Source organism: Talpa occidentalis, unplaced genomic scaffold, assembly GCF_014898055.3.
Source record: "Talpa occidentalis isolate TD23 unplaced genomic scaffold, MPIMG_talOcc4v2.1 talOcc4.10, whole genome shotgun sequence".
Classification (NCBI taxonomy): domain Eukaryota; kingdom Metazoa; phylum Chordata; class Mammalia; order Eulipotyphla; family Talpidae; genus Talpa; species Talpa occidentalis.
In genome coordinates this window covers 30,347,044-30,364,784 of record NW_023600993.1, presented here as the reverse complement: position 1 = coordinate 30,364,784, position 17,741 = coordinate 30,347,044, and the positions used below count along the sequence as shown (strand labels likewise).

At 44.4% G+C, this 17,741-nt stretch overlaps 1 protein-coding gene across 2 annotated transcripts in view; it reads left to right on the top strand.

The window, feature by feature from the left end:
* SEC22C (SEC22 homolog C, vesicle trafficking protein) overlaps positions 1-17,741 on the top strand; it is a 23,962-nt gene extending 6,221 nt beyond the window's left edge. For both annotated transcript variants that reach the window (XM_037526865.2, XM_037526860.2), the window contains exons 2-7: positions 2,367-2,575; positions 6,308-6,471; positions 7,002-7,181; positions 10,838-10,956; positions 12,106-12,171; positions 12,846-17,741. In XM_037526865.2, coding sequence (XP_037382762.1) covers positions 2,394-2,575; positions 6,308-6,471; positions 7,002-7,181; positions 10,838-10,956; positions 12,106-12,171; positions 12,846-13,046 — 912 coding nt within the window. In that variant the 5' untranslated portion in view covers positions 2,367-2,393 and the 3' untranslated portion in view covers positions 13,047-17,741. The remainder of the gene's footprint in view (positions 1-2,366; positions 2,576-6,307; positions 6,472-7,001; positions 7,182-10,837; positions 10,957-12,105; positions 12,172-12,845) is intronic.

Below are 17,741 nucleotides of genomic sequence, written 5' to 3'. Positions count from 1 at the left end.
TTCTCTGTGTTTTTATACCACTGCATTTTCTGTGTGATTAAAATAGTAATTATTATTTATTCATCCATTTCAGATATGATCTTTATTCTTAGAAATTGCACTTAGTGAAAGTGATCAATCAGCAAAATAGAAAACAAAGAGACTTTCTGGGAATTTAGAGGAGGAAGAAGTGTTTCCAGCTTGGCAAATCTGGGAGGGTTTTGTTAGCACATGACCAAGAGGTACTCAGGGATCCCAAACTATTAAGGGGTGCATGCTTTAAAAGGGATTCTGCCATCTGCCTCGTAAAGATAGAGGAAACAGACGCTTAGTGTGATGGATCTTTAATAGAATCAGTGTGCATAGAGCAAGAGGAGAAGAAAGGATAGTCCTAAAAATGTTTCCTAATAAAACATCCCAAATTACCCATTTCTTATGGGCAAATGCCCAACCAAACAGGATTGACCTAAAATGGGACTGCTGAGGTCCAAAAGCTTGCCATAAAAATAAGGCACCTTCTGGTGGGGAACAACCAGAAAGAGCTAGAGCAGGTTTGGGACAAAAAGAGCAAAAGACAATGCAATATCAAAATAATGGCTGCCATTATCTCAACCTAGGGGGGCTGTCTCAATCACAGCCTTCCCCTGTGTCTCACCCATGTGTCTCAAGTGCCTCCTTCCATGTCTCTTCCCTAAATCTCTGGGTGGAAGTCAGAGCTGAAAAAGCAAGTCTTTTGTGTTGCATAGCTTCACCTGGCTGCTTAGCTCTGCCCCCAGTACCCAGTAGCTCCCCCTGCTCAGAAAGTTTGGTTCATGGCCCACTGGGGTCTTAGCTCCGTGTAGTGGGGGTGGGAAAATGGTGTCCACTCGCTGTGTTGCAGTCCCACCCCCCCACCCTTGTGGAGACGCATTCTGCAGTGGTTTCATGGAAAGAGTAGATTTGAGACAGTCCTTGTGGGGTTGGATATGGGGAAGCCGAGTTGTGGCAGACATAGGTGAAGAATACACTGAGGCACAGATGGAGGTGAAGGAAGTACTGTGCCTCATGGGGGCTCCCCTTTCCTACTGCTCACGGGAATTGAGATGCCAAATAAGGTTACAGGCAGACTTCTTTGGAAAAGCCCACCTCTGTACATACCTGTCAACATCCCGTGAAGTAGGAGGCCTTACAAACAGGATGTGTGAAATAGGTTGTTTGGGCACATGGGGAGACCCACTGTGGCTGTAATGGCCCCTTCACTAAGCTGTAATTCAGCTGTAATGGCCCCCTAATTGGGCAATCACAGGCGGGTCCTGTCCTGCACAGGCACCTGCAGAGTTAATGTATGGAGGTTAAACCCAGTCAGATTGCCAGCAGAGCTGGGCCAGGGCTGTTTTCTATCCTGAGAAGCATCTTTTTCTCATTTACCATGAGGTTTCAGATCTGTTTCTTTTTGTTTCTTAATAGTGCTCACATATCCAAGCCAAATATTTAGGAGCTTACTATAATTTGCTAAATGACTTCTTTAGCCATCTGTAGGAGCTCAGTCATCATTGTGGAGACTGGCTCTCATTTGTAGGAGCACACATTTGACTCTCACAGTTCCTCTTCCCCTTCTGCTCTGTTTGCCACCAACGTTAGGTTACGTGCTCAGAATCCTTTCACCCTCCTCCACCTCCCTGCGGGTGAGGATATGGCAACTAAACTGCTCAGCAGCTACATCCATCCCCACTGCTGCAGTGTCGGGCACTCCATCCCTTTGGGGTCACCTTGCTACTTGTATCTTGCTACCCACTATTATTGCTGTTGTTCCTGAGTCCATCGGATCCTGCCTCCTTACTTTTGGTTGTTTTTTTTTTTTTAAATTTATTTATTCATTTATACAAGCACTGGGTACAGTTAGAAGTGCGGGAGGGTGAAAGAATCCACCAGAGCCAGAGCGGGGAGCAGAACAGGCAGACTGACGAAGTACACTGCTGAGGGGAGCAGCGGGTGGCAGGAGAGGTCTGCGCACCATGTGGGACCCTCGCCTGGTGGCCGGGGATTGAACAGGTGCTGCAGAGGCTGCAGGCAGCTTCACAGCCCAGCGCTCAACCCCTGTGCCACCGGGGAGGCCCTGCCTCCTTACTTTTGTGTTCCTTTCTTCCTTGTCTGGTTCATTCTGAAAAGGGAGCGATTCAGTAGAGAGAAGGAAAAGGAAGGTTGCAAGTGAGTAGAGACAACTAGGGGAATAATGAAGGGAGATTGGGAGTAACATAACAGTAGAGGCCACAGAAATAATAAATACAAAATTTGCAATTACGGTGGGGATGAGAGTGAAGCAACCTGGAGTGGACATTTCAAGAGAGGGGTCAGGTCTCCGCCACCATCATCTGACCTCAGTAACAAGAGAACCTTGCTTTCCTCAGGTGTCCTGATGACTTCTCTTGCGGACCATGTCCATGATCCTTTTTGCCTGTGTGGTAAGGGTGAGGGATGGACTACCCCTCTCAGCTTCCACTGACTTTTATCACGCTCAAGATTTTCTGGAATGCAGGAGACAGCTCAAGATGTTAGCCTCGCGACTGGCCCAGTATCCAGGTCGTGGCACTGCAGAAGGTCTTCACTTCAGGATACAGTAAGCGAGCATTTTCACTTCTCCAGAACATCAGCAAAATGTGCGTTACTTTAGCCACCTCATGAGGTAATATTGTGCTGATCATATTGTGCATTAAAAGTCGAACTAAGCCCCAGATAATGGTTGTCAATAATTTGCAACATTAGAGTCATGGGTGCCCCAGGCACTACTGCCCCATCGCCTGCCTTTCTCTTAATGGAGTGCCCAGGAGAACTGGACATCTAGATTCAACCAGTTTTCACACTTTTGGTTTGGTCGTTTTCCCTGTATTAGATGCAGGGGTAGAAAAAAGGTGACAGGGGAGGAGATAATAGATTACAACGTGGGGGAAGGAAAAGGGCATGAATGAGAAAATTAAAAAAAAAACTTGACTTATAATTCTTGCCTTCAGTTTTTTGCTTTTTTAATTAAAAAAAATTAATATGAAACAGGAGTAGGAGAGTGAAAATGAGCACAAGTATGGTCTCTTGATTTGAGGAACTTCAAATCTAATGAGACCAAGAGAAATGCATAACTGGATATGATAGCAAAGGAGATGTTCCAGAGGAGTAAGAATCAGGAGAGACCAATAGTCACAGTAATAATAGCTGATGCTATCTATGCCAGGCATGACCCAAGTGTTCTGTGGCTTCTGAGGTGGATTAATAGTGTTCTGTGTGGCCTCCCTGGTGGCACAAGGGGTTAAGCACCGCACTATGAAGCAATCTGCAGCCTCTGCAGCATGAGTTCGATCTCCAGCCATCCAGGGAGAAACCACATGGCGCAGCAGACCTCTCCTGTCTCGCCCTCTGCTCCCCTCAGCAGTGTATTTCAGTCAGTCTGCCTGTTCTGTTCCCCACTCTGTCTCTGGTGAATCCTCTCACCCCCCACATCTCTGGCCTGTACCCCAGCTCTTGTATGCATAAATAAATAAATCTTTTTTAAAAAATAGTGTTCTATGTGTTTACAGCAGAAACAGAGGCTAGGTGACTCACTTGAGATTCCACCTCTGGTAGGTGTTAGAGCAGGATTTGATTGCGGGCAGCCGGCCCCAAGGTCTGCTCCTCAAGTGTTTTATCATTTCTTATTTTAGGGCTAAGAGCATGAAGCTAGTCATTCTATGGAGATATCAGGGGCAAGGCTGGCTTTTAAAATATCGAAATGAACTTGTTATAGACTTTATATCATTCTTTTCCAGTATTTACACTTCACTTACCAAATCCCTTTTGCTCCCTTGAGTAGTAAACTCTTAGGTGACCCAACACGATGTAGGGCCTTTAAAGAGGATTCAGTCACCAAACCAGAAAAACCATGGGAAAAGTCCAGGCCTGATTGAATGCTCAGTGGTGGTGTCAGGCAAGAAGGGGCCTGGCCAGAAAAGGGGTACCGGAGGCATGCCGGGGCAGCGGTCACCCTGTGGTGTGGACTCTGGGTGCTGAGGGGCAGAAACCAAGCTGCCTCTGCCCACCTTTGTGATTTCTTTTTCTGGGTGCCTGGTACCCACCTTCCTTGATGGCCCTTTCCTCAATATGCTGTGATTAACTCACAGTCTGTGGGAACTTGGTGCTGTGCTACAAATAGGAAGCCTTTTCTTTGTTAAGAAAAAAAGTCTGGGGCCTCCCTGGTGGTGCAAGGGGTTAAGCACTGCACTATGAAGCAACCCGCAGCCTCTCCAGCACGAGTTCAATCCCCGGCTGGCCAGGGAGCAGCCCACATGGTGCAGCAGACCTCTCCTGTCTCGCCCGCTGCTCCCCTCAGCAATGTACTTCGGTCATTCTGCCTGTTCTGTTCCCCACTGTCTCTGGTGAATCCTCTCACCCTCCCCTTCTCCCCTTGCATCTCTGGCCTGTACCCCAGCTCTTGTATGCATAAATAAATCTTTAAAAAAAAAAAGTCTATGACCTCACATGAAATCCTAGCTGCTTCAGCCTTTTTTAAAATGGAGTATTAAATGTCCTACTCATTTGTATTTTGAATTAAATATTTAGCATTATTTTCACAGAGGAACATTTTTATCTACAGGTGAGCAGTACCACAGCTTATTTTGTAGTTGAGGAGTTGAATTATTTTCCTAGGCTGCCATAACCAAGTCACAAACTGCTTAGACAACAGAAATTTGTTTGCACAGCTCTGGAGGTTAGAATTTTGCAATTAAGGTGTAGGAAGGACCATACTCCCTCTCTGAGGAAGAAAACTCAGAAATATGAATACGTAAAGTTTATTTTAAATAGATAGAGGAACCTGAAAGAAATCCCCCCAAATGAGAAATCTTTGGGATTTCCCAAGAAATCCCCCCAAATGAAGGAGAAACAGAGTATCATGGAGGTGAGTGTGTGAGCTGACACTGAGGCTCCTGAGTGATCAGTCACAGTGAGCGCTGGGCTTGAGCTTTGGCACCCATGAAGGGAGAGGCCTTGGCGAGGTGTTGGAGCCAGACCCATGGATCAAGGAGGGATTTTTGTCAGGCTACAACCCTTGTGAGATGATGGTAGGTGAGAAATGGCCTGTCCACCAGTGCAGGCCTTACTCATATCTGCGTGACTTTGGGTGGGAAGGAGAAATAACTCTCACCTAAGAAATGGAATCCTTGCCCCTGTGTCTCATGCAAGGTTGGACTTTGAGTTTATACTCCTCAGGGTCTGTGAATCACTCAGCCAAGGTTCAAATATCAGTATTGGTTCCAAACTGATGACACTCCCAGAGTAGCCGGCCAGAGGAAGCACAGAACCACCCTGGAAATGCACCACAACTCAGGCATTAAGAGATTCTTATGGGGAAAAAAAGAAGCCTTCATAGCGATGAGCTCTCAGCTAAAAATGACAAAACACTAAAAGAGATATTCCATGGGCTTCCCCTGGTGGCGCAGGCAGTTGAGTGCCGCACTGTGAAGCTGTCCGCAGCCTCGGCAGCACCAGTTCGATCCCGGCTGGCCGATGAGGGTCCCATATGGCGCGGCAGACCTCTCCTGCCGCCCGCTGCTCCCCTCAGCAGTGTATTTCGTCAGTCTGCCTGTTCTGTTCCCCGCTCTGTCTCTGGTGAATCCTCTCACCCTCCCATGCATCTGGCCTATATCCCAGTTCTTGTGTAAATGAATAAATAAATCTTTAAAAAAAGAAAAAAAAGAGCTATTCCACAATGAGGGGAGTCAGTAGACACCACAGACAGAACGAGAGGCCTCAGAACTTGAAATGCTATCATGACAGCTGAAAAAGAAGCCAGAGAAGAAAAGCCCTGCATTGATTTTATTAGACCAGATAATACTTACTAGCACAACCATGTGAAGATGTATAATAAAGGAAAATTATAGGCCAGTTTTACTTTTCATAGATACCAGAGTCCTAAATAAAACATTAGGAAACTAAGCCTAGCAGTTGTATGTGTATGAGTAGGCACAAATTCACAATCAAGGAGGGTTTATTTCGGTATATCAGAATGATTTAATATTAGAAGCTCTATTGATATAGGTTAAAGAATAACATTTTCTCAATAGATGCAGTATAGTCTGAGGTTAATTCCTCTAGTGGGACACGCATCCCTTATGCTTGGATAAATAAGAGTGATCATGCACTGCGTGGCAAATAATGCTATACCTTATAGAGGCAGTAGAAGAAAGGCAGTTCCAGGCAGGTCTGGCTGAAGAGATGACACAGATGTGATTACTGAGTCCAGAATTAAGGCAAGGTTGTGCCTGGTGTGTCTTGGGAATACTTGGGTCTCTCCCCTGGTAACGTACACGTTGCTCTTTTGTTGCAGCTTTTCTTCTTCAGGGCATGTGGCCTGCATGGCTATCTGCTCCCACCAGTGTCCAGCCGCCATGGCTTTCTGCTTTCTGGAGACCTTGTGGTGGGAATTCACAGCTTCCTATGACAACACCCACATTGGCCTAGCTGTCCGGCCATATGCCTTTCTGGAATTTGGTTTGTAACCTCTTTCATATTTATTCTCTGTTATGTAGGTGTAGAATTTATACTTTAGGTTTGGCTTTGACCTTCTAGGAAAACCACTGAAAGTGCTATAATGTGTCACTGAAGAATAGCTTTGTGCCATTAGATTTCACAGTTACAGAAGTGGCATGGAAAGCTTCAAGGTTTAACTCTCTGGCCTCCAGAGCATGGAGGTGGGGTGGTGGATGGTGGAACTTGTACTTGAATGTGAGTAACAGCTGAGCTAAGATTCAAGCCCCCTATCCTCTGACTACCTTGTCATTGAGGTTCTGGAAGGCAATATTGCCTTCTTTATAGACAGACTATGTCATATAATTATTCTGCTTTGAAGAGATTGATAAGACTAGTAATGACATGTGGTCATCATTTGACCTTTATGTATAGCTTGACACTTGTCAGAATCTGGCTGACTTATTAACTTGCTTAGAACTGCATTTTGTATGTAGGTCTTATGTACTCCGTTCTGATGAAAATGCTCAATTTGGGTTGCTCTGTCTTTGCAGATAGCATCATTCAGAAAGTGAAGTGGCATTTTAACTATGCAAGTTCTACTCAGATGGGGAGCAGTTTAGAAAAAATTCAGGAGGAGCTCGCGTTCCAGCCTCCAGTGGTTCTCACTCTGGCAGACACAAACATGGCAAATGGGATGATGAATGGTCACACGCGGATGCACTTAGAGCCTGGTACGTGACCTGCTATTCTCTGATGCTGCTGAAGATGAGTGATATTAGTGTTTCAAATGGGCATTGCTTTTTTTGTCTTTTTTTTTTTTTTTCAATAGAAAGCTGTTTTTTGAGGTCCAGGGTGAGAAGGGTATCTAATATGAACTGATCTTGTTTCCAGGTGGTTGTTATAAAAAACTTGAATATTAATGACAGTGGATTGATCTGAGGGAAAGCAACTGATGAAATTCAGAAGAGTGACTTGGCAGGTTATTTTCTTAACCAGGGTGAGGTCTACAAATTTAAATGTTGTAAGGGGATTCGTTCTCTTTTACTAGAAGTCACTTAGTGAATGATAGACATTTGTGTATATTCTCTCCCTCTCTTTTTACAGATAACAAATCCTTATCTCATCATATCACGTAGTGAAACATTGCAATTCTCTCCTTGATGGAGGGAGGGGGGAAGGCTGTGGGCACGAGAGTGGGCAGAGGTCAGAGCCAGGGCTCTTCTTTTCTGACTCCATGAGACCTGGGGGTGTCCTTCTACCCCTGTGAATAGAGTCCTTATCTGAAGATTGGGGTTAGTGGGCAGGAGCACAGTGCCCCGGCATTCCACGGCTTCCTCTGGTAGTAAGTTCTCAGTGTACATTATGAAGCAGGGTTCCTGCATTGCTAGCTTACAGTTACACATAATTAAACTCACTTCTTTCAATGATAATAAATGTATTTCATTAACTTTTTAGATGTATAAAGCCTTGCACTAGATTTTTACAAGCTAGTGAACAATAACAAATTATTTCTCCCACAGAACTTTAACCACACATTTCCAGACAGTAAAAATATATGGTTGACTGGATCTAATACACATCACCAATTCCCTTCCCTCCCCTCCCCTCCCCTCCCCTCCCCTTCCCTCCCCTCCCCTTCCCTTTCCTTCCCTTCCCGCACTGGGTACAGTCAGAAGCGCGGGAGGGTGAGAGAATTCACCAGAGCCAGAGTGGGGAGCAGAGCAGGCAGACTGACGAAATACACTGCTGAGGGGAGCAGCGGGCAGCAGGAGAGGTCTGCGCACCATGCGGGACCCTCCTCTGGTGGCCGGGGATCAGCTGGGGATTGAACCGGCACTGCAGAGGCTGCGAGCAGCTTCGCAACCCAGCGCTCAACAGCTGCACCAGGGGAGAGGCCCCACATCACCATTTTCCATTACATAATAAATTAACATGTATCCAAATATTAAGTTACAGAGCTCAAAGGGCATATAAAATATCAGATGTCTGCGCAGTCAGTTCATTGGCACATACCTACTTTTTTTTTTGCAAGAGAGTAAGTAAACCAAGTTAGTGTATATTTACATTTTAAGAATTCTGTAATGGTGTAAGATCTGAGTCCTTCTCTGAAAGATAGAGCTGTTTACAGTATAACAGTCTAATTATTTTATTTTATATTAAACTAATTGCTTCAATTTTAAAGTGGTGTATTAAAAGTATTTACATTTTGGCATAACTTTGTGTTTTATTTTAATCAGATCCAACCAGTAAAATTCCTGGAATGGCTCTCATGCCAATTAATAAGTTGTAATTTATTTTGGGAATGAACTTAACTTTTATAGAAGGGAGACTGTGTTATTGACACCAAGCTTCTCCTTTGCCATCTCTGCAGATAGGGGTAACTTTGTCACCTGTGTTTTGTTTTTTAAACACTTAGACAAGGGCCTCCCCGGTGGCGCAGCGGTTGAGCGCTGGGTTGCGAAGCTGCCCGCGGCCTCTGCGACGCCGGTTCAATCCCCGGCTGCTCCCCGGCCACTGGAGGAGGGTCCCACATGGCGCGCAGACCTCTCCTGCCGCCCGCTGCTCCCCTCAGCAGTGTACTTCGGTCCTTCTGCCTGCTCTGCTCCCCGCCCTGGCTCTGGTGAATTCTCTCACCCTCCTGCGCTTCTGACTGTACCCAGTGCATGTATAAACAAACAAACAAACAATAAATAAATAAATAAAAACATGCCTCTATTAAAAAAAAAAAAAAAAAAAGATTTCTTAAACACTTAGACAAGAGGAACAAATCCAGAAAGTGTCAACTTGCCCATGTTGCTAAGACATTTTACTGTGGTTTGACTCACTCTATTATCCTGAGGCTAGAATCTTTATAGGTAGTATGTTCTGTTTTAACAGGACTTTGAATTGCTCACTGGAACCTCTAACACACTAACAATAATCATCAGTTGGGTAGCCGTAGGGGTGGGTGTGTGTGTGTGTGTGCGTGTGTGTGTGTGTGAAATATAAGGACAAGAAAGGATGATTTAAAAAGAGCATAGTAAGAGAATGGGTAGAACACCATTTAATTGTGTGAACCAGAATCAATTTCAGCCATTATATAGATATACTTTTAAAGATTTATTTATTCATGCATACAAGAACAGGGATATAGGCCAGATGCACGGGAGGGTGAGAGGATTCACCAGAGACAGAGCGGGGAACAGAACAGGCAGACTGACGAAATACACTGCTGAGAGGAGCAGCAGGCGAGACAGGAGAGGTCTGCTGCACCATGTGGGACCCTCCCCAGCCAGCCGGGATCGAACTGGTGCTGCAGAGGCTGTGGACAGCTTCACAGCATGGCGCTCAACTGCCTGGGCCACCAGGGGAGGCTCTCAGCTGTTATATTTAAAGAGAGAATGATCATTTGTTCTAATTAGAGTTTCAGAAATAGCTTGTAGTTAAAATTATCTGTTTTTCTCCTCTTCCCAATTATTTTATAATTTAAAAAAAAGCATTTGTTATGAATTCTGGAAGCATACATGACACTGAATATTCTCTTGTCAGGAAAAGAGTAGAGCATTTTACTAGCTGAGGTATACAATGGAAATGCTTTCAGAATTTGGTAACAAGTTTATAAATAAAGCCATAAATTGCTTTAAATCATTAGGTTCTGCCTAAGTCTTATTAGTATTTTGTACTGGAAAATTCCTTGTTGTAAGGCTGTCTTGTGCATTGTTAGATGTTTAGCACCTGCTAGATGTCTCCAGTTATGAGAAAACCCAAATTGTCCCTCGACATTGCCAAATGTCTACTGAGGGGCCATTTCGCCCCGGCTTGAGAAGCACTGCTTTAAATCGAAAGAAAATCGAGCACTTGAAAAACCTGTGCTTGCTCTGATAGAAAGTCACCTCAGGGCCTCCCCGGTGGCGCAGCGGTTGAGCGCTGGGTTGCGAAGCTGCCCACAGCCTCTGCAGCGCCGGTTCGATCCCCGGCTGCTCCCCGGCCACCGGAGGAGGGTCCCACATGGCGCACAGACCTCCCCTGCCGCCCACTGCTCCCCTCAGCAGTGTACTTCGGTCCTTCTGCCTGCTCTGCTCCCTGCTCTGGCTCTGGCTCCCTGCTCTCACCCTCCCGCGCTTCTGACTGTACCCAGTGCTTGTATCAATAAATAAATAAATAAATAAATAAATAAAATCTTTAAAAATAAATAAAAAAAAAGAAAGTCACCTCAGATTCCCAGACCCATTCTGTCCTTCATTTCTTGCCTTTCTCCTGCCTAACCACAGCTGCTTTTAAAATTAATGTTTGTAATTGTGTGTTTAACATAATGAACTTATCATTAGTGGAGGTCTAGTTAATGTCTTTGTTTATTTTTCTTTCATATAGAAATTATTTTCACTAGACACTTATTTTTTTTGTGAAGCTCCTACTTTCCGAATGGAACCAGTGACAGCCTTGGGCATCCTCTCCCTTATTCTCAACATTATGTGTGCTGCTCTGAATCTCATTCGGGGAATTCATCTCGCAGAACATTCTTTACAGGTAACCTGTTCTTTACAGTTTAAATAGAAGGGCACATGATGGGAGAAACTGGTGGAGCTACATTTTGTTTTTAAGGTGGTTATGTCCTAAGGTTTTAAAATTTAAAAATTCACAAAATTTTATTTCTGATTTTATACTTTATAGCAAGTTGAGGAAATACATGAAACTTGCTCTTTTGTATCTGTTGTCCTAAGAAGTCAAGGTACCTGCTGGGATACTGAGAAGCAGACAGCCTGCTATGGGGGAGCTTCAGACCACCCTGTGACCTTGGGGGTCACAGGAGTCACTCCAGGGGCTGGATCTTTTCCCCAGGGCAAAGGTTTGATTCTCAGACTTTAACAATCAGGCTCCTTTATTCCCTAGGAAAAGTTGTCTTATAGTCTGATTTATATAATCCAGATATCACCTTCCCTATTTATTGGCCAAAGAATTGCACACTAGGAAGTTGATTGGCTAGCCCACTCATTTCAAAGCAATTTTCCATTAACAATGCTTTTTAAATATCTTTTTGAAGTTCTTCAAAACCTTTTTTAAAAGGGTAGAGCCAATATGAGCATAAAAAGATACTGCTTTAAAAAATGGAGCTATAATGCTGCCACTTGTGTATGGTAATAAAAGTCTTAGGCCTGCTGATGCTGAATCTCAGGAGACTAACATAGATTGGCCTGTTAGGAGAATGGCAGCAGGCCTGTGCTGTAGGGCAGTAATCACCTGTTCCACATGCTGACCAATAATGTGTGCTGTAGTTTCTTCTTACTGTTTGTAACTACTCATCTGAAGATACTTCCAAGTGTCTGCACATACAAGAACAGGTGCCTGGCCAGCAAGATGGTTAAGACCACAAGCTGTATATGGTGACATCACTATGGGGGCGGGAATTAGAGAAAGCTTGGTAATGACAGATGATTTTGGGAGGTGGTGGGGTTGGGGGACATTTCAGGTTGGGGGCTTAGCATAGATGGCTGGGGACAGGAGGGTGCATGGAGTATCCAAGACATTGAAGATGGTTGCAGGTCAACCTCTGATCTGATTGGGTCTCACCCAGCCAGGGATTTTTAGGTTCAACCAGAGCAGAATGAGTAAGGAGTACTCTGCCATAATATTTCCTTTCATCTAAATATTTCTTTTCTTACATTCTTTGTCTTGTAGATGGCCCATGAGGAAATTGGAAATATTCTAGCTTTTTTTATTCCTTTTGTAGCCTGCATTTTCCAGGTGGGTGAAATATTAATATTTTGGTGAATCAGTTAAACCCATTGCCTTATTTTTTTCTTCTGTTGGAACCATCAGCAAGTTTTTAGATTGTAGTTTTGTTCCACCAAGTCCTTGGCTCAAGTCTTAGACAATACCAGTCCTTAGTCAAAGAACTTCAGGCTCATCCTGCCCACTCCTCTCATTTTGCAGGGAAAGGACTTTGATCTCAGAAAGGCAGAGCCCTGTTTGAGGCAGTGGGACCTTTGACAGCAGAACAGTAGTGAAAGCATGGCTTCTCTCCCTGGCTTTCTTGCCTGCCATGGTTTCCTAAAAAGGAAAAATTCATGTGTAGGTCAGTCCGTCTCCTTAGGGTATCCGGACCTCACTATCTGCCTTTCACCTGCATCCTTTCTTTCTTTGCAGCCCATGGCCTGGGCATTTTTGTCTGTATTTCTTACACTTCTTTCAAGAGTGCTGTGCTCTCTTTTCTTGTGCACACTTTTCTTGTGTCACTTCTTTCATCCAAAGCCCCACTTTTATCCAGTGATTATCCACAGAGTCCAAGGTTCATTACAGTTAACTCAATTTAAAAAGCTAATGTGTGTGAAATGACACAGTGTATGGCAGGTGTGAGACGTGAACTTGCATTTGATGTTATTACCTCTGATTGGGATTCCTCTCATGTATCATTTCAGTGTTATTTGTACCTGTTCTACAGTCCTGCCAGGACTACGAAGGTGGTGCTGATGCTGCTTTTTATTTGCCTGGGCAACATGTACCTGCACGGACTAAGGAACCTCTGGCAAATCCTTTTCCACATAGGAGTGGCTTTTCTGTCTTCCTATCAGATCCTGACAAGGCAGCTCCAGGAAAAGCCATCTGACTGTGGAGTGTGAGGACAACATCATGAGATGAGTGGATCCTTTGATTTCCTTTGAGGGTCATCTGTGATTCCCTTTTTGCTTCTCAACTTCACCTCAAGCTTCCACCCTTGAAGTTCCTTCTACCAAACTGGACTAATAAGCTGAGAATTGGGGGTTTCTAAGAGGTGCAGGTGAAGGCATTGGGTTGGCTTGATACCCAGTCCCTGTTGTGTGCTGAGTGTGGCTGCAGAAGCTCCTGGTCAGCACGTTTACTGAGGATGGTGGAATCTGAGGGCTTAATCAGAAGCAGCATTATGGAAGATCAGAATGGAATTATTTTGGTCTTTTAAATTGAATGAGGCAATAAACCACTAGATTTAGTAACACTAGTTATAGTAATTGGCAGTTGTCTCCAAGGACCACTTTAAAATCCATATCAACTTTTCACTCTAAATGTGACTTGGTAAGTTTTTTTTTTTTTTTTTCCAAGAGGATGAGTACAGGGTGAATTTAAAACTTCAAGCTATGATTTCATAAATATAAGCCAGATAAATTTTGTTTACATTTTTTGATAATTTGGGTCCTATGTAATACCTTTAAAATACTTTAATATATTTTGAATATAAATTGAACTTATTTTCATTTAGGGAAGGACATAGTTAAGATCAGACAATGGTTAAGAAAGCTGAGCTTACTTAATTTGTACATAACCTTTTATGGTGGTAGAACTGTATAGGTACATACATGTTCTGTATTTATTTGAAGGGTATATTTGAATATTTTAAAATTTAATTGAGTAGCCAATACTAGTGATCATAGGCTTATAAGCATGAGCAGAAATGAGAACTTTAGGATTCCTTATAGGTGGCTACAAACTGGAGTCGGTGAAACACAGGATTCACAAGCGGCACTTAACACACCCCGGTGGGAGAGGCGCTGTCGTCAGCCCCACATGTAGCCGCCGATTGCCTGTCACTTTAATGATAACATATCCTCGATCCTGTGTATCTGTCCCCAGAGGGTCTCCCACTCATCTTCATTAGATCAAGGGCCTCATTTTTTTTTAATGAGCAAGCGTTAAGTGGGTGTTAACTTTTTAAAGTCCTTATAAAACATATCATTGATCCTGTACTCTCAAAATTTCTTTTCTCACTCTCATTGTCAAAATACTGATTAGTCATCGTTTTCCAAAATGTGGTTCTGAACAAGGTCTCTTCCATCTCCAGAAATTTCAGCCTGGGTTGTCCAGTACCATTCTGGAGGCCATTTCAGGAGTTTGCCCTTTAGATTGTTCTTGGTAGAAGTCTGGAATCTAAAGAATTCAACCACAACTGCATGGGATGCTTTGGGATGAAATATGTGGTTTTGATAAATTTTTAAAGACTCTATTTTGATAGCTTTTAAAGGTTGAAAGCCTTTGCAGCAGTTATTGAGTTGATAGGGAAAGTAAAAATATCCTTTTAAGTTCACTTGCACTTGGTTTTTGTTAATTGGTGGTGTATTGTTAGCGAGCAACCTTGGTATCGCTTGAAAAAAAGTTTACGTGACTGGTAACTGTGTTGGGAAAAATGTTGCCATAGTAATTTTATTTTCTTATAATAGAAATGTTCTATTTTTAAGCAAGTATCTGGACATGAAAGTTACTTTGGCAACATCCTCAGAAACTTCAAAGTTGTCTCTCCATTGATTTTATAACTCCGTAGTTTTCTGCATGTCTGGCAGGTGAATTCTCAGACTTTCTGGGAGATAATTTTGAAGAGATGGTAAAGTAGAATGGGAAGTCAAGGAGCAGAGACAAATCCTTTTAGGTTAGAAGCACAAAAAAGAGGGCTTTAAGACTTGGTAAGAAAAGCTTAAAAATTTCTTCTCCAGCCCATGGGGGTGGTGTTGCCATGTGCCCCATATTCCAGGTGCTCTGGGGGGGTGGGGGGTGGGCTGAGCCTGCGATCCATATTCAGTGAAGAGTAAAGATTGATACTGGAGCAGGAGCTCCTCCTAGGAATGCTTCCGGTACACGAGGCTCTAGTGGACCTGTTATCCATACTCTGTTGGATGTGCTTTTTCAATAGCTACATGGGATTTGAGATTTACATTTGAAAACTAAAGGGAAAAGACACACTAGATAAACAGTACAAAATAATGACTACATAAACTCTAACCAAAAGAAGCCTCAGCTCACTGGAGCAAGTGACTCATGATAGGAAAGAAATCCTAGATACTTTGTCCAAGGGAATTACCTGGTTTAGGGTAGGCTTGATTCGGGCCTCTAGGCCCCTGTGTCATCCTTGATGCCAGAAAATGGCTCCACAGCACAGGCCTCACTCCACCAGGGACTCCCTGCCGTGCTAGCACCTTTGTTTTCCCAGTAGTTAAATACCACCTGCCCAACCGACCTCACAGGGCTCTCTCTGGGAATAGATGAAATACTGCTGAAAACAAAACCTCAAAAGTGCCTTCCGGGATCGGATGCTGCTAGCTCTTGGCCATCAGAATGTGTTATGTCCCACCTACTGTTTCCGGCAGGAATGTGGCTCAGTGGTCTGGGACAGTTTTCCGATCAAGCCACCAAAGTCCAGAGGGTCCCCCTCCCCAGGTGTGCCGATGAAGCCATAGACTCTGGCTTTCTTTTCCCCAGGGTAGCCCGACTGTGGCAAGACTGTTTCCTGAGTAGAGACTGTCAAGGACACATTGCAGGTTGTATACCCCCTGGGGACTTAGAGACCCCACTGTCTGCAGTGGGCGGAACGTGCCCGCCCTTCAGCTTTTACTGGACCCCTGTCATCTGCAAACTCTGTGGACAGGCATCAAGAATCAAGGCCTGGCATTTTAAGGGGTGGGAGATGGGTGTCAGGAGTGCTGGGATGAAGACATTGAATCATCATCTTTGTCCTCCTCACCTTGAGCTCCCTTTTCTTTTCCTAGGTGCCCCCATTCTCCAGGTCTCCCCTGCCTCTTTCCACCTCTGCCACACACACCCCAATCCTGGGAACAGAAGCTACAATTAGAGTCTCTGGAGGGGCTGGAAAGCCACCTTTAAGTGTCATCAGTAGGGTGGGCGTAGGAACTCCAAGTGGGAGCAGATTGCTCTGGGGCCCACCCCATCTCCTGAGCACCCCAAGGAGCACCTGTGTATATCTGGGAATCGTGTCTTGGATTAGCACTTTTGTGGTCGGCACATCTCAGAGTCAAAGACAGCAGCTAGCAAGGCTAGCTGTTTAGGGCGCAGGAAGCAGGTGATAGGCGGGGAGCAGCGCTGGGCGCTGTCTGTCTGCTGGAGACAATACAGCTGCCCCATGGCACGTGGGGACCACATGCTGCACTTTTGTCCTGGTTGCCATTTTCTGTTCTTCATTGTGGGGGGCGTGGCCCTGGAGCCTGCTGCTTGCAGTGTGGCGCAGGTGAGAGCCGGCAGGATGGGAGTTTTCATGGATACCTGATATGGTGTCAAGCCCCTGCTCAGATGTTACCTTCCAAATGTTCTGGTACAGAATCCCACACGGGTGCAGGGCAGCTCCACTAAGCACAGGAGTGCTAATAGCGATAGAGGAAGAGACTATGTGCCCTTGAGAGATGAGGGAGGCGAGGAGTGTCCTGGTCAGTTGGTCAGAAGGTCTGGAGAGTGACTTGGCTCTTCCACTCAGTCCTGTGCCTCAGTGGGCAAGTCACTGCCCAGGCAGCCCTGGTTCAGTATTGATAACATCACGCAGCCTTCTGGCCTGTTGTCACAGGCATCAAAGGGATAGTGAGGAGTATACTGGGTGAATCCGTTGTTTCTGTACAGAATGGCTTTGGGTTCATGTGGAGGTTCTGCAGGCTTCAGGCAACACAACCATGCCTTTTAGCTTTCACACAAAAGGGCATTTTTTAATAATGCAATGTCAATGGCCTTTTTTTTTTTTTTTTTTTTTTGCACTCCAGACAGCAGGTCGAGGAGGCCTCTCTTCCTTCCCCAGAACTACACCTTCCTTCCAGGCACAGAGCCCTTGGGACCAGAGGCTTTGGGTCTGCTCCAGCGCCCAGGGTACCTGGTTCTGCAGTTTGGGCCAGACCTCCAGGTCTGTTCTGACCCAAATGTGAAGAGTTCTGATTATCCATCTGAAAGCAGTGATGTCATACTGCTGTTGCTGGGGAAACCTCACTGGCAGAGAACCTGTGGAAAAGGGCTTGCCAGTAAAATCTGGGAATGGCCGGATATGGAAACATCTGCCCATGTGTACCTGTGGCAGAGCTGTTGCCCATAAGCGCCTTTTATTTAGGGTAAAATTACTAAATCTATTCTGTTCCTCTAATCTGTGCTTGATACCGCCTTTAACCCTTCCGTGATTCTGGGGTTGCTTCAGACGTATTATTTAATAAATCCTTCATATCATTTGACCCTCCCCCCAGGATTCTATTTTGTTATTTTAAAGATTGAGGCTGTTTTAACCAGGGCAAAACCATTTACTTCCCATATTCATTTTGAAGGCTTGCTGTCCATGTGACACAGCTTTTTACATTTTCATGTAATAATAAAGATCTATTTTGAGTAAATGATGAGTATGTTTTAACAAACTTTCACACAGTAGTGAAACCTAAACTTATGTTAATATATGTAAAGAATGTTGTATCGCCATTTATATACTATGTATATATAAATTAAATGCGGTGGTTTCAGGAGTGGGAGAAGAATAAATCTAAGGTGCTTATTAACTTGTATTTGTGTGAACAATTATTATGAGTCGAGTCCAT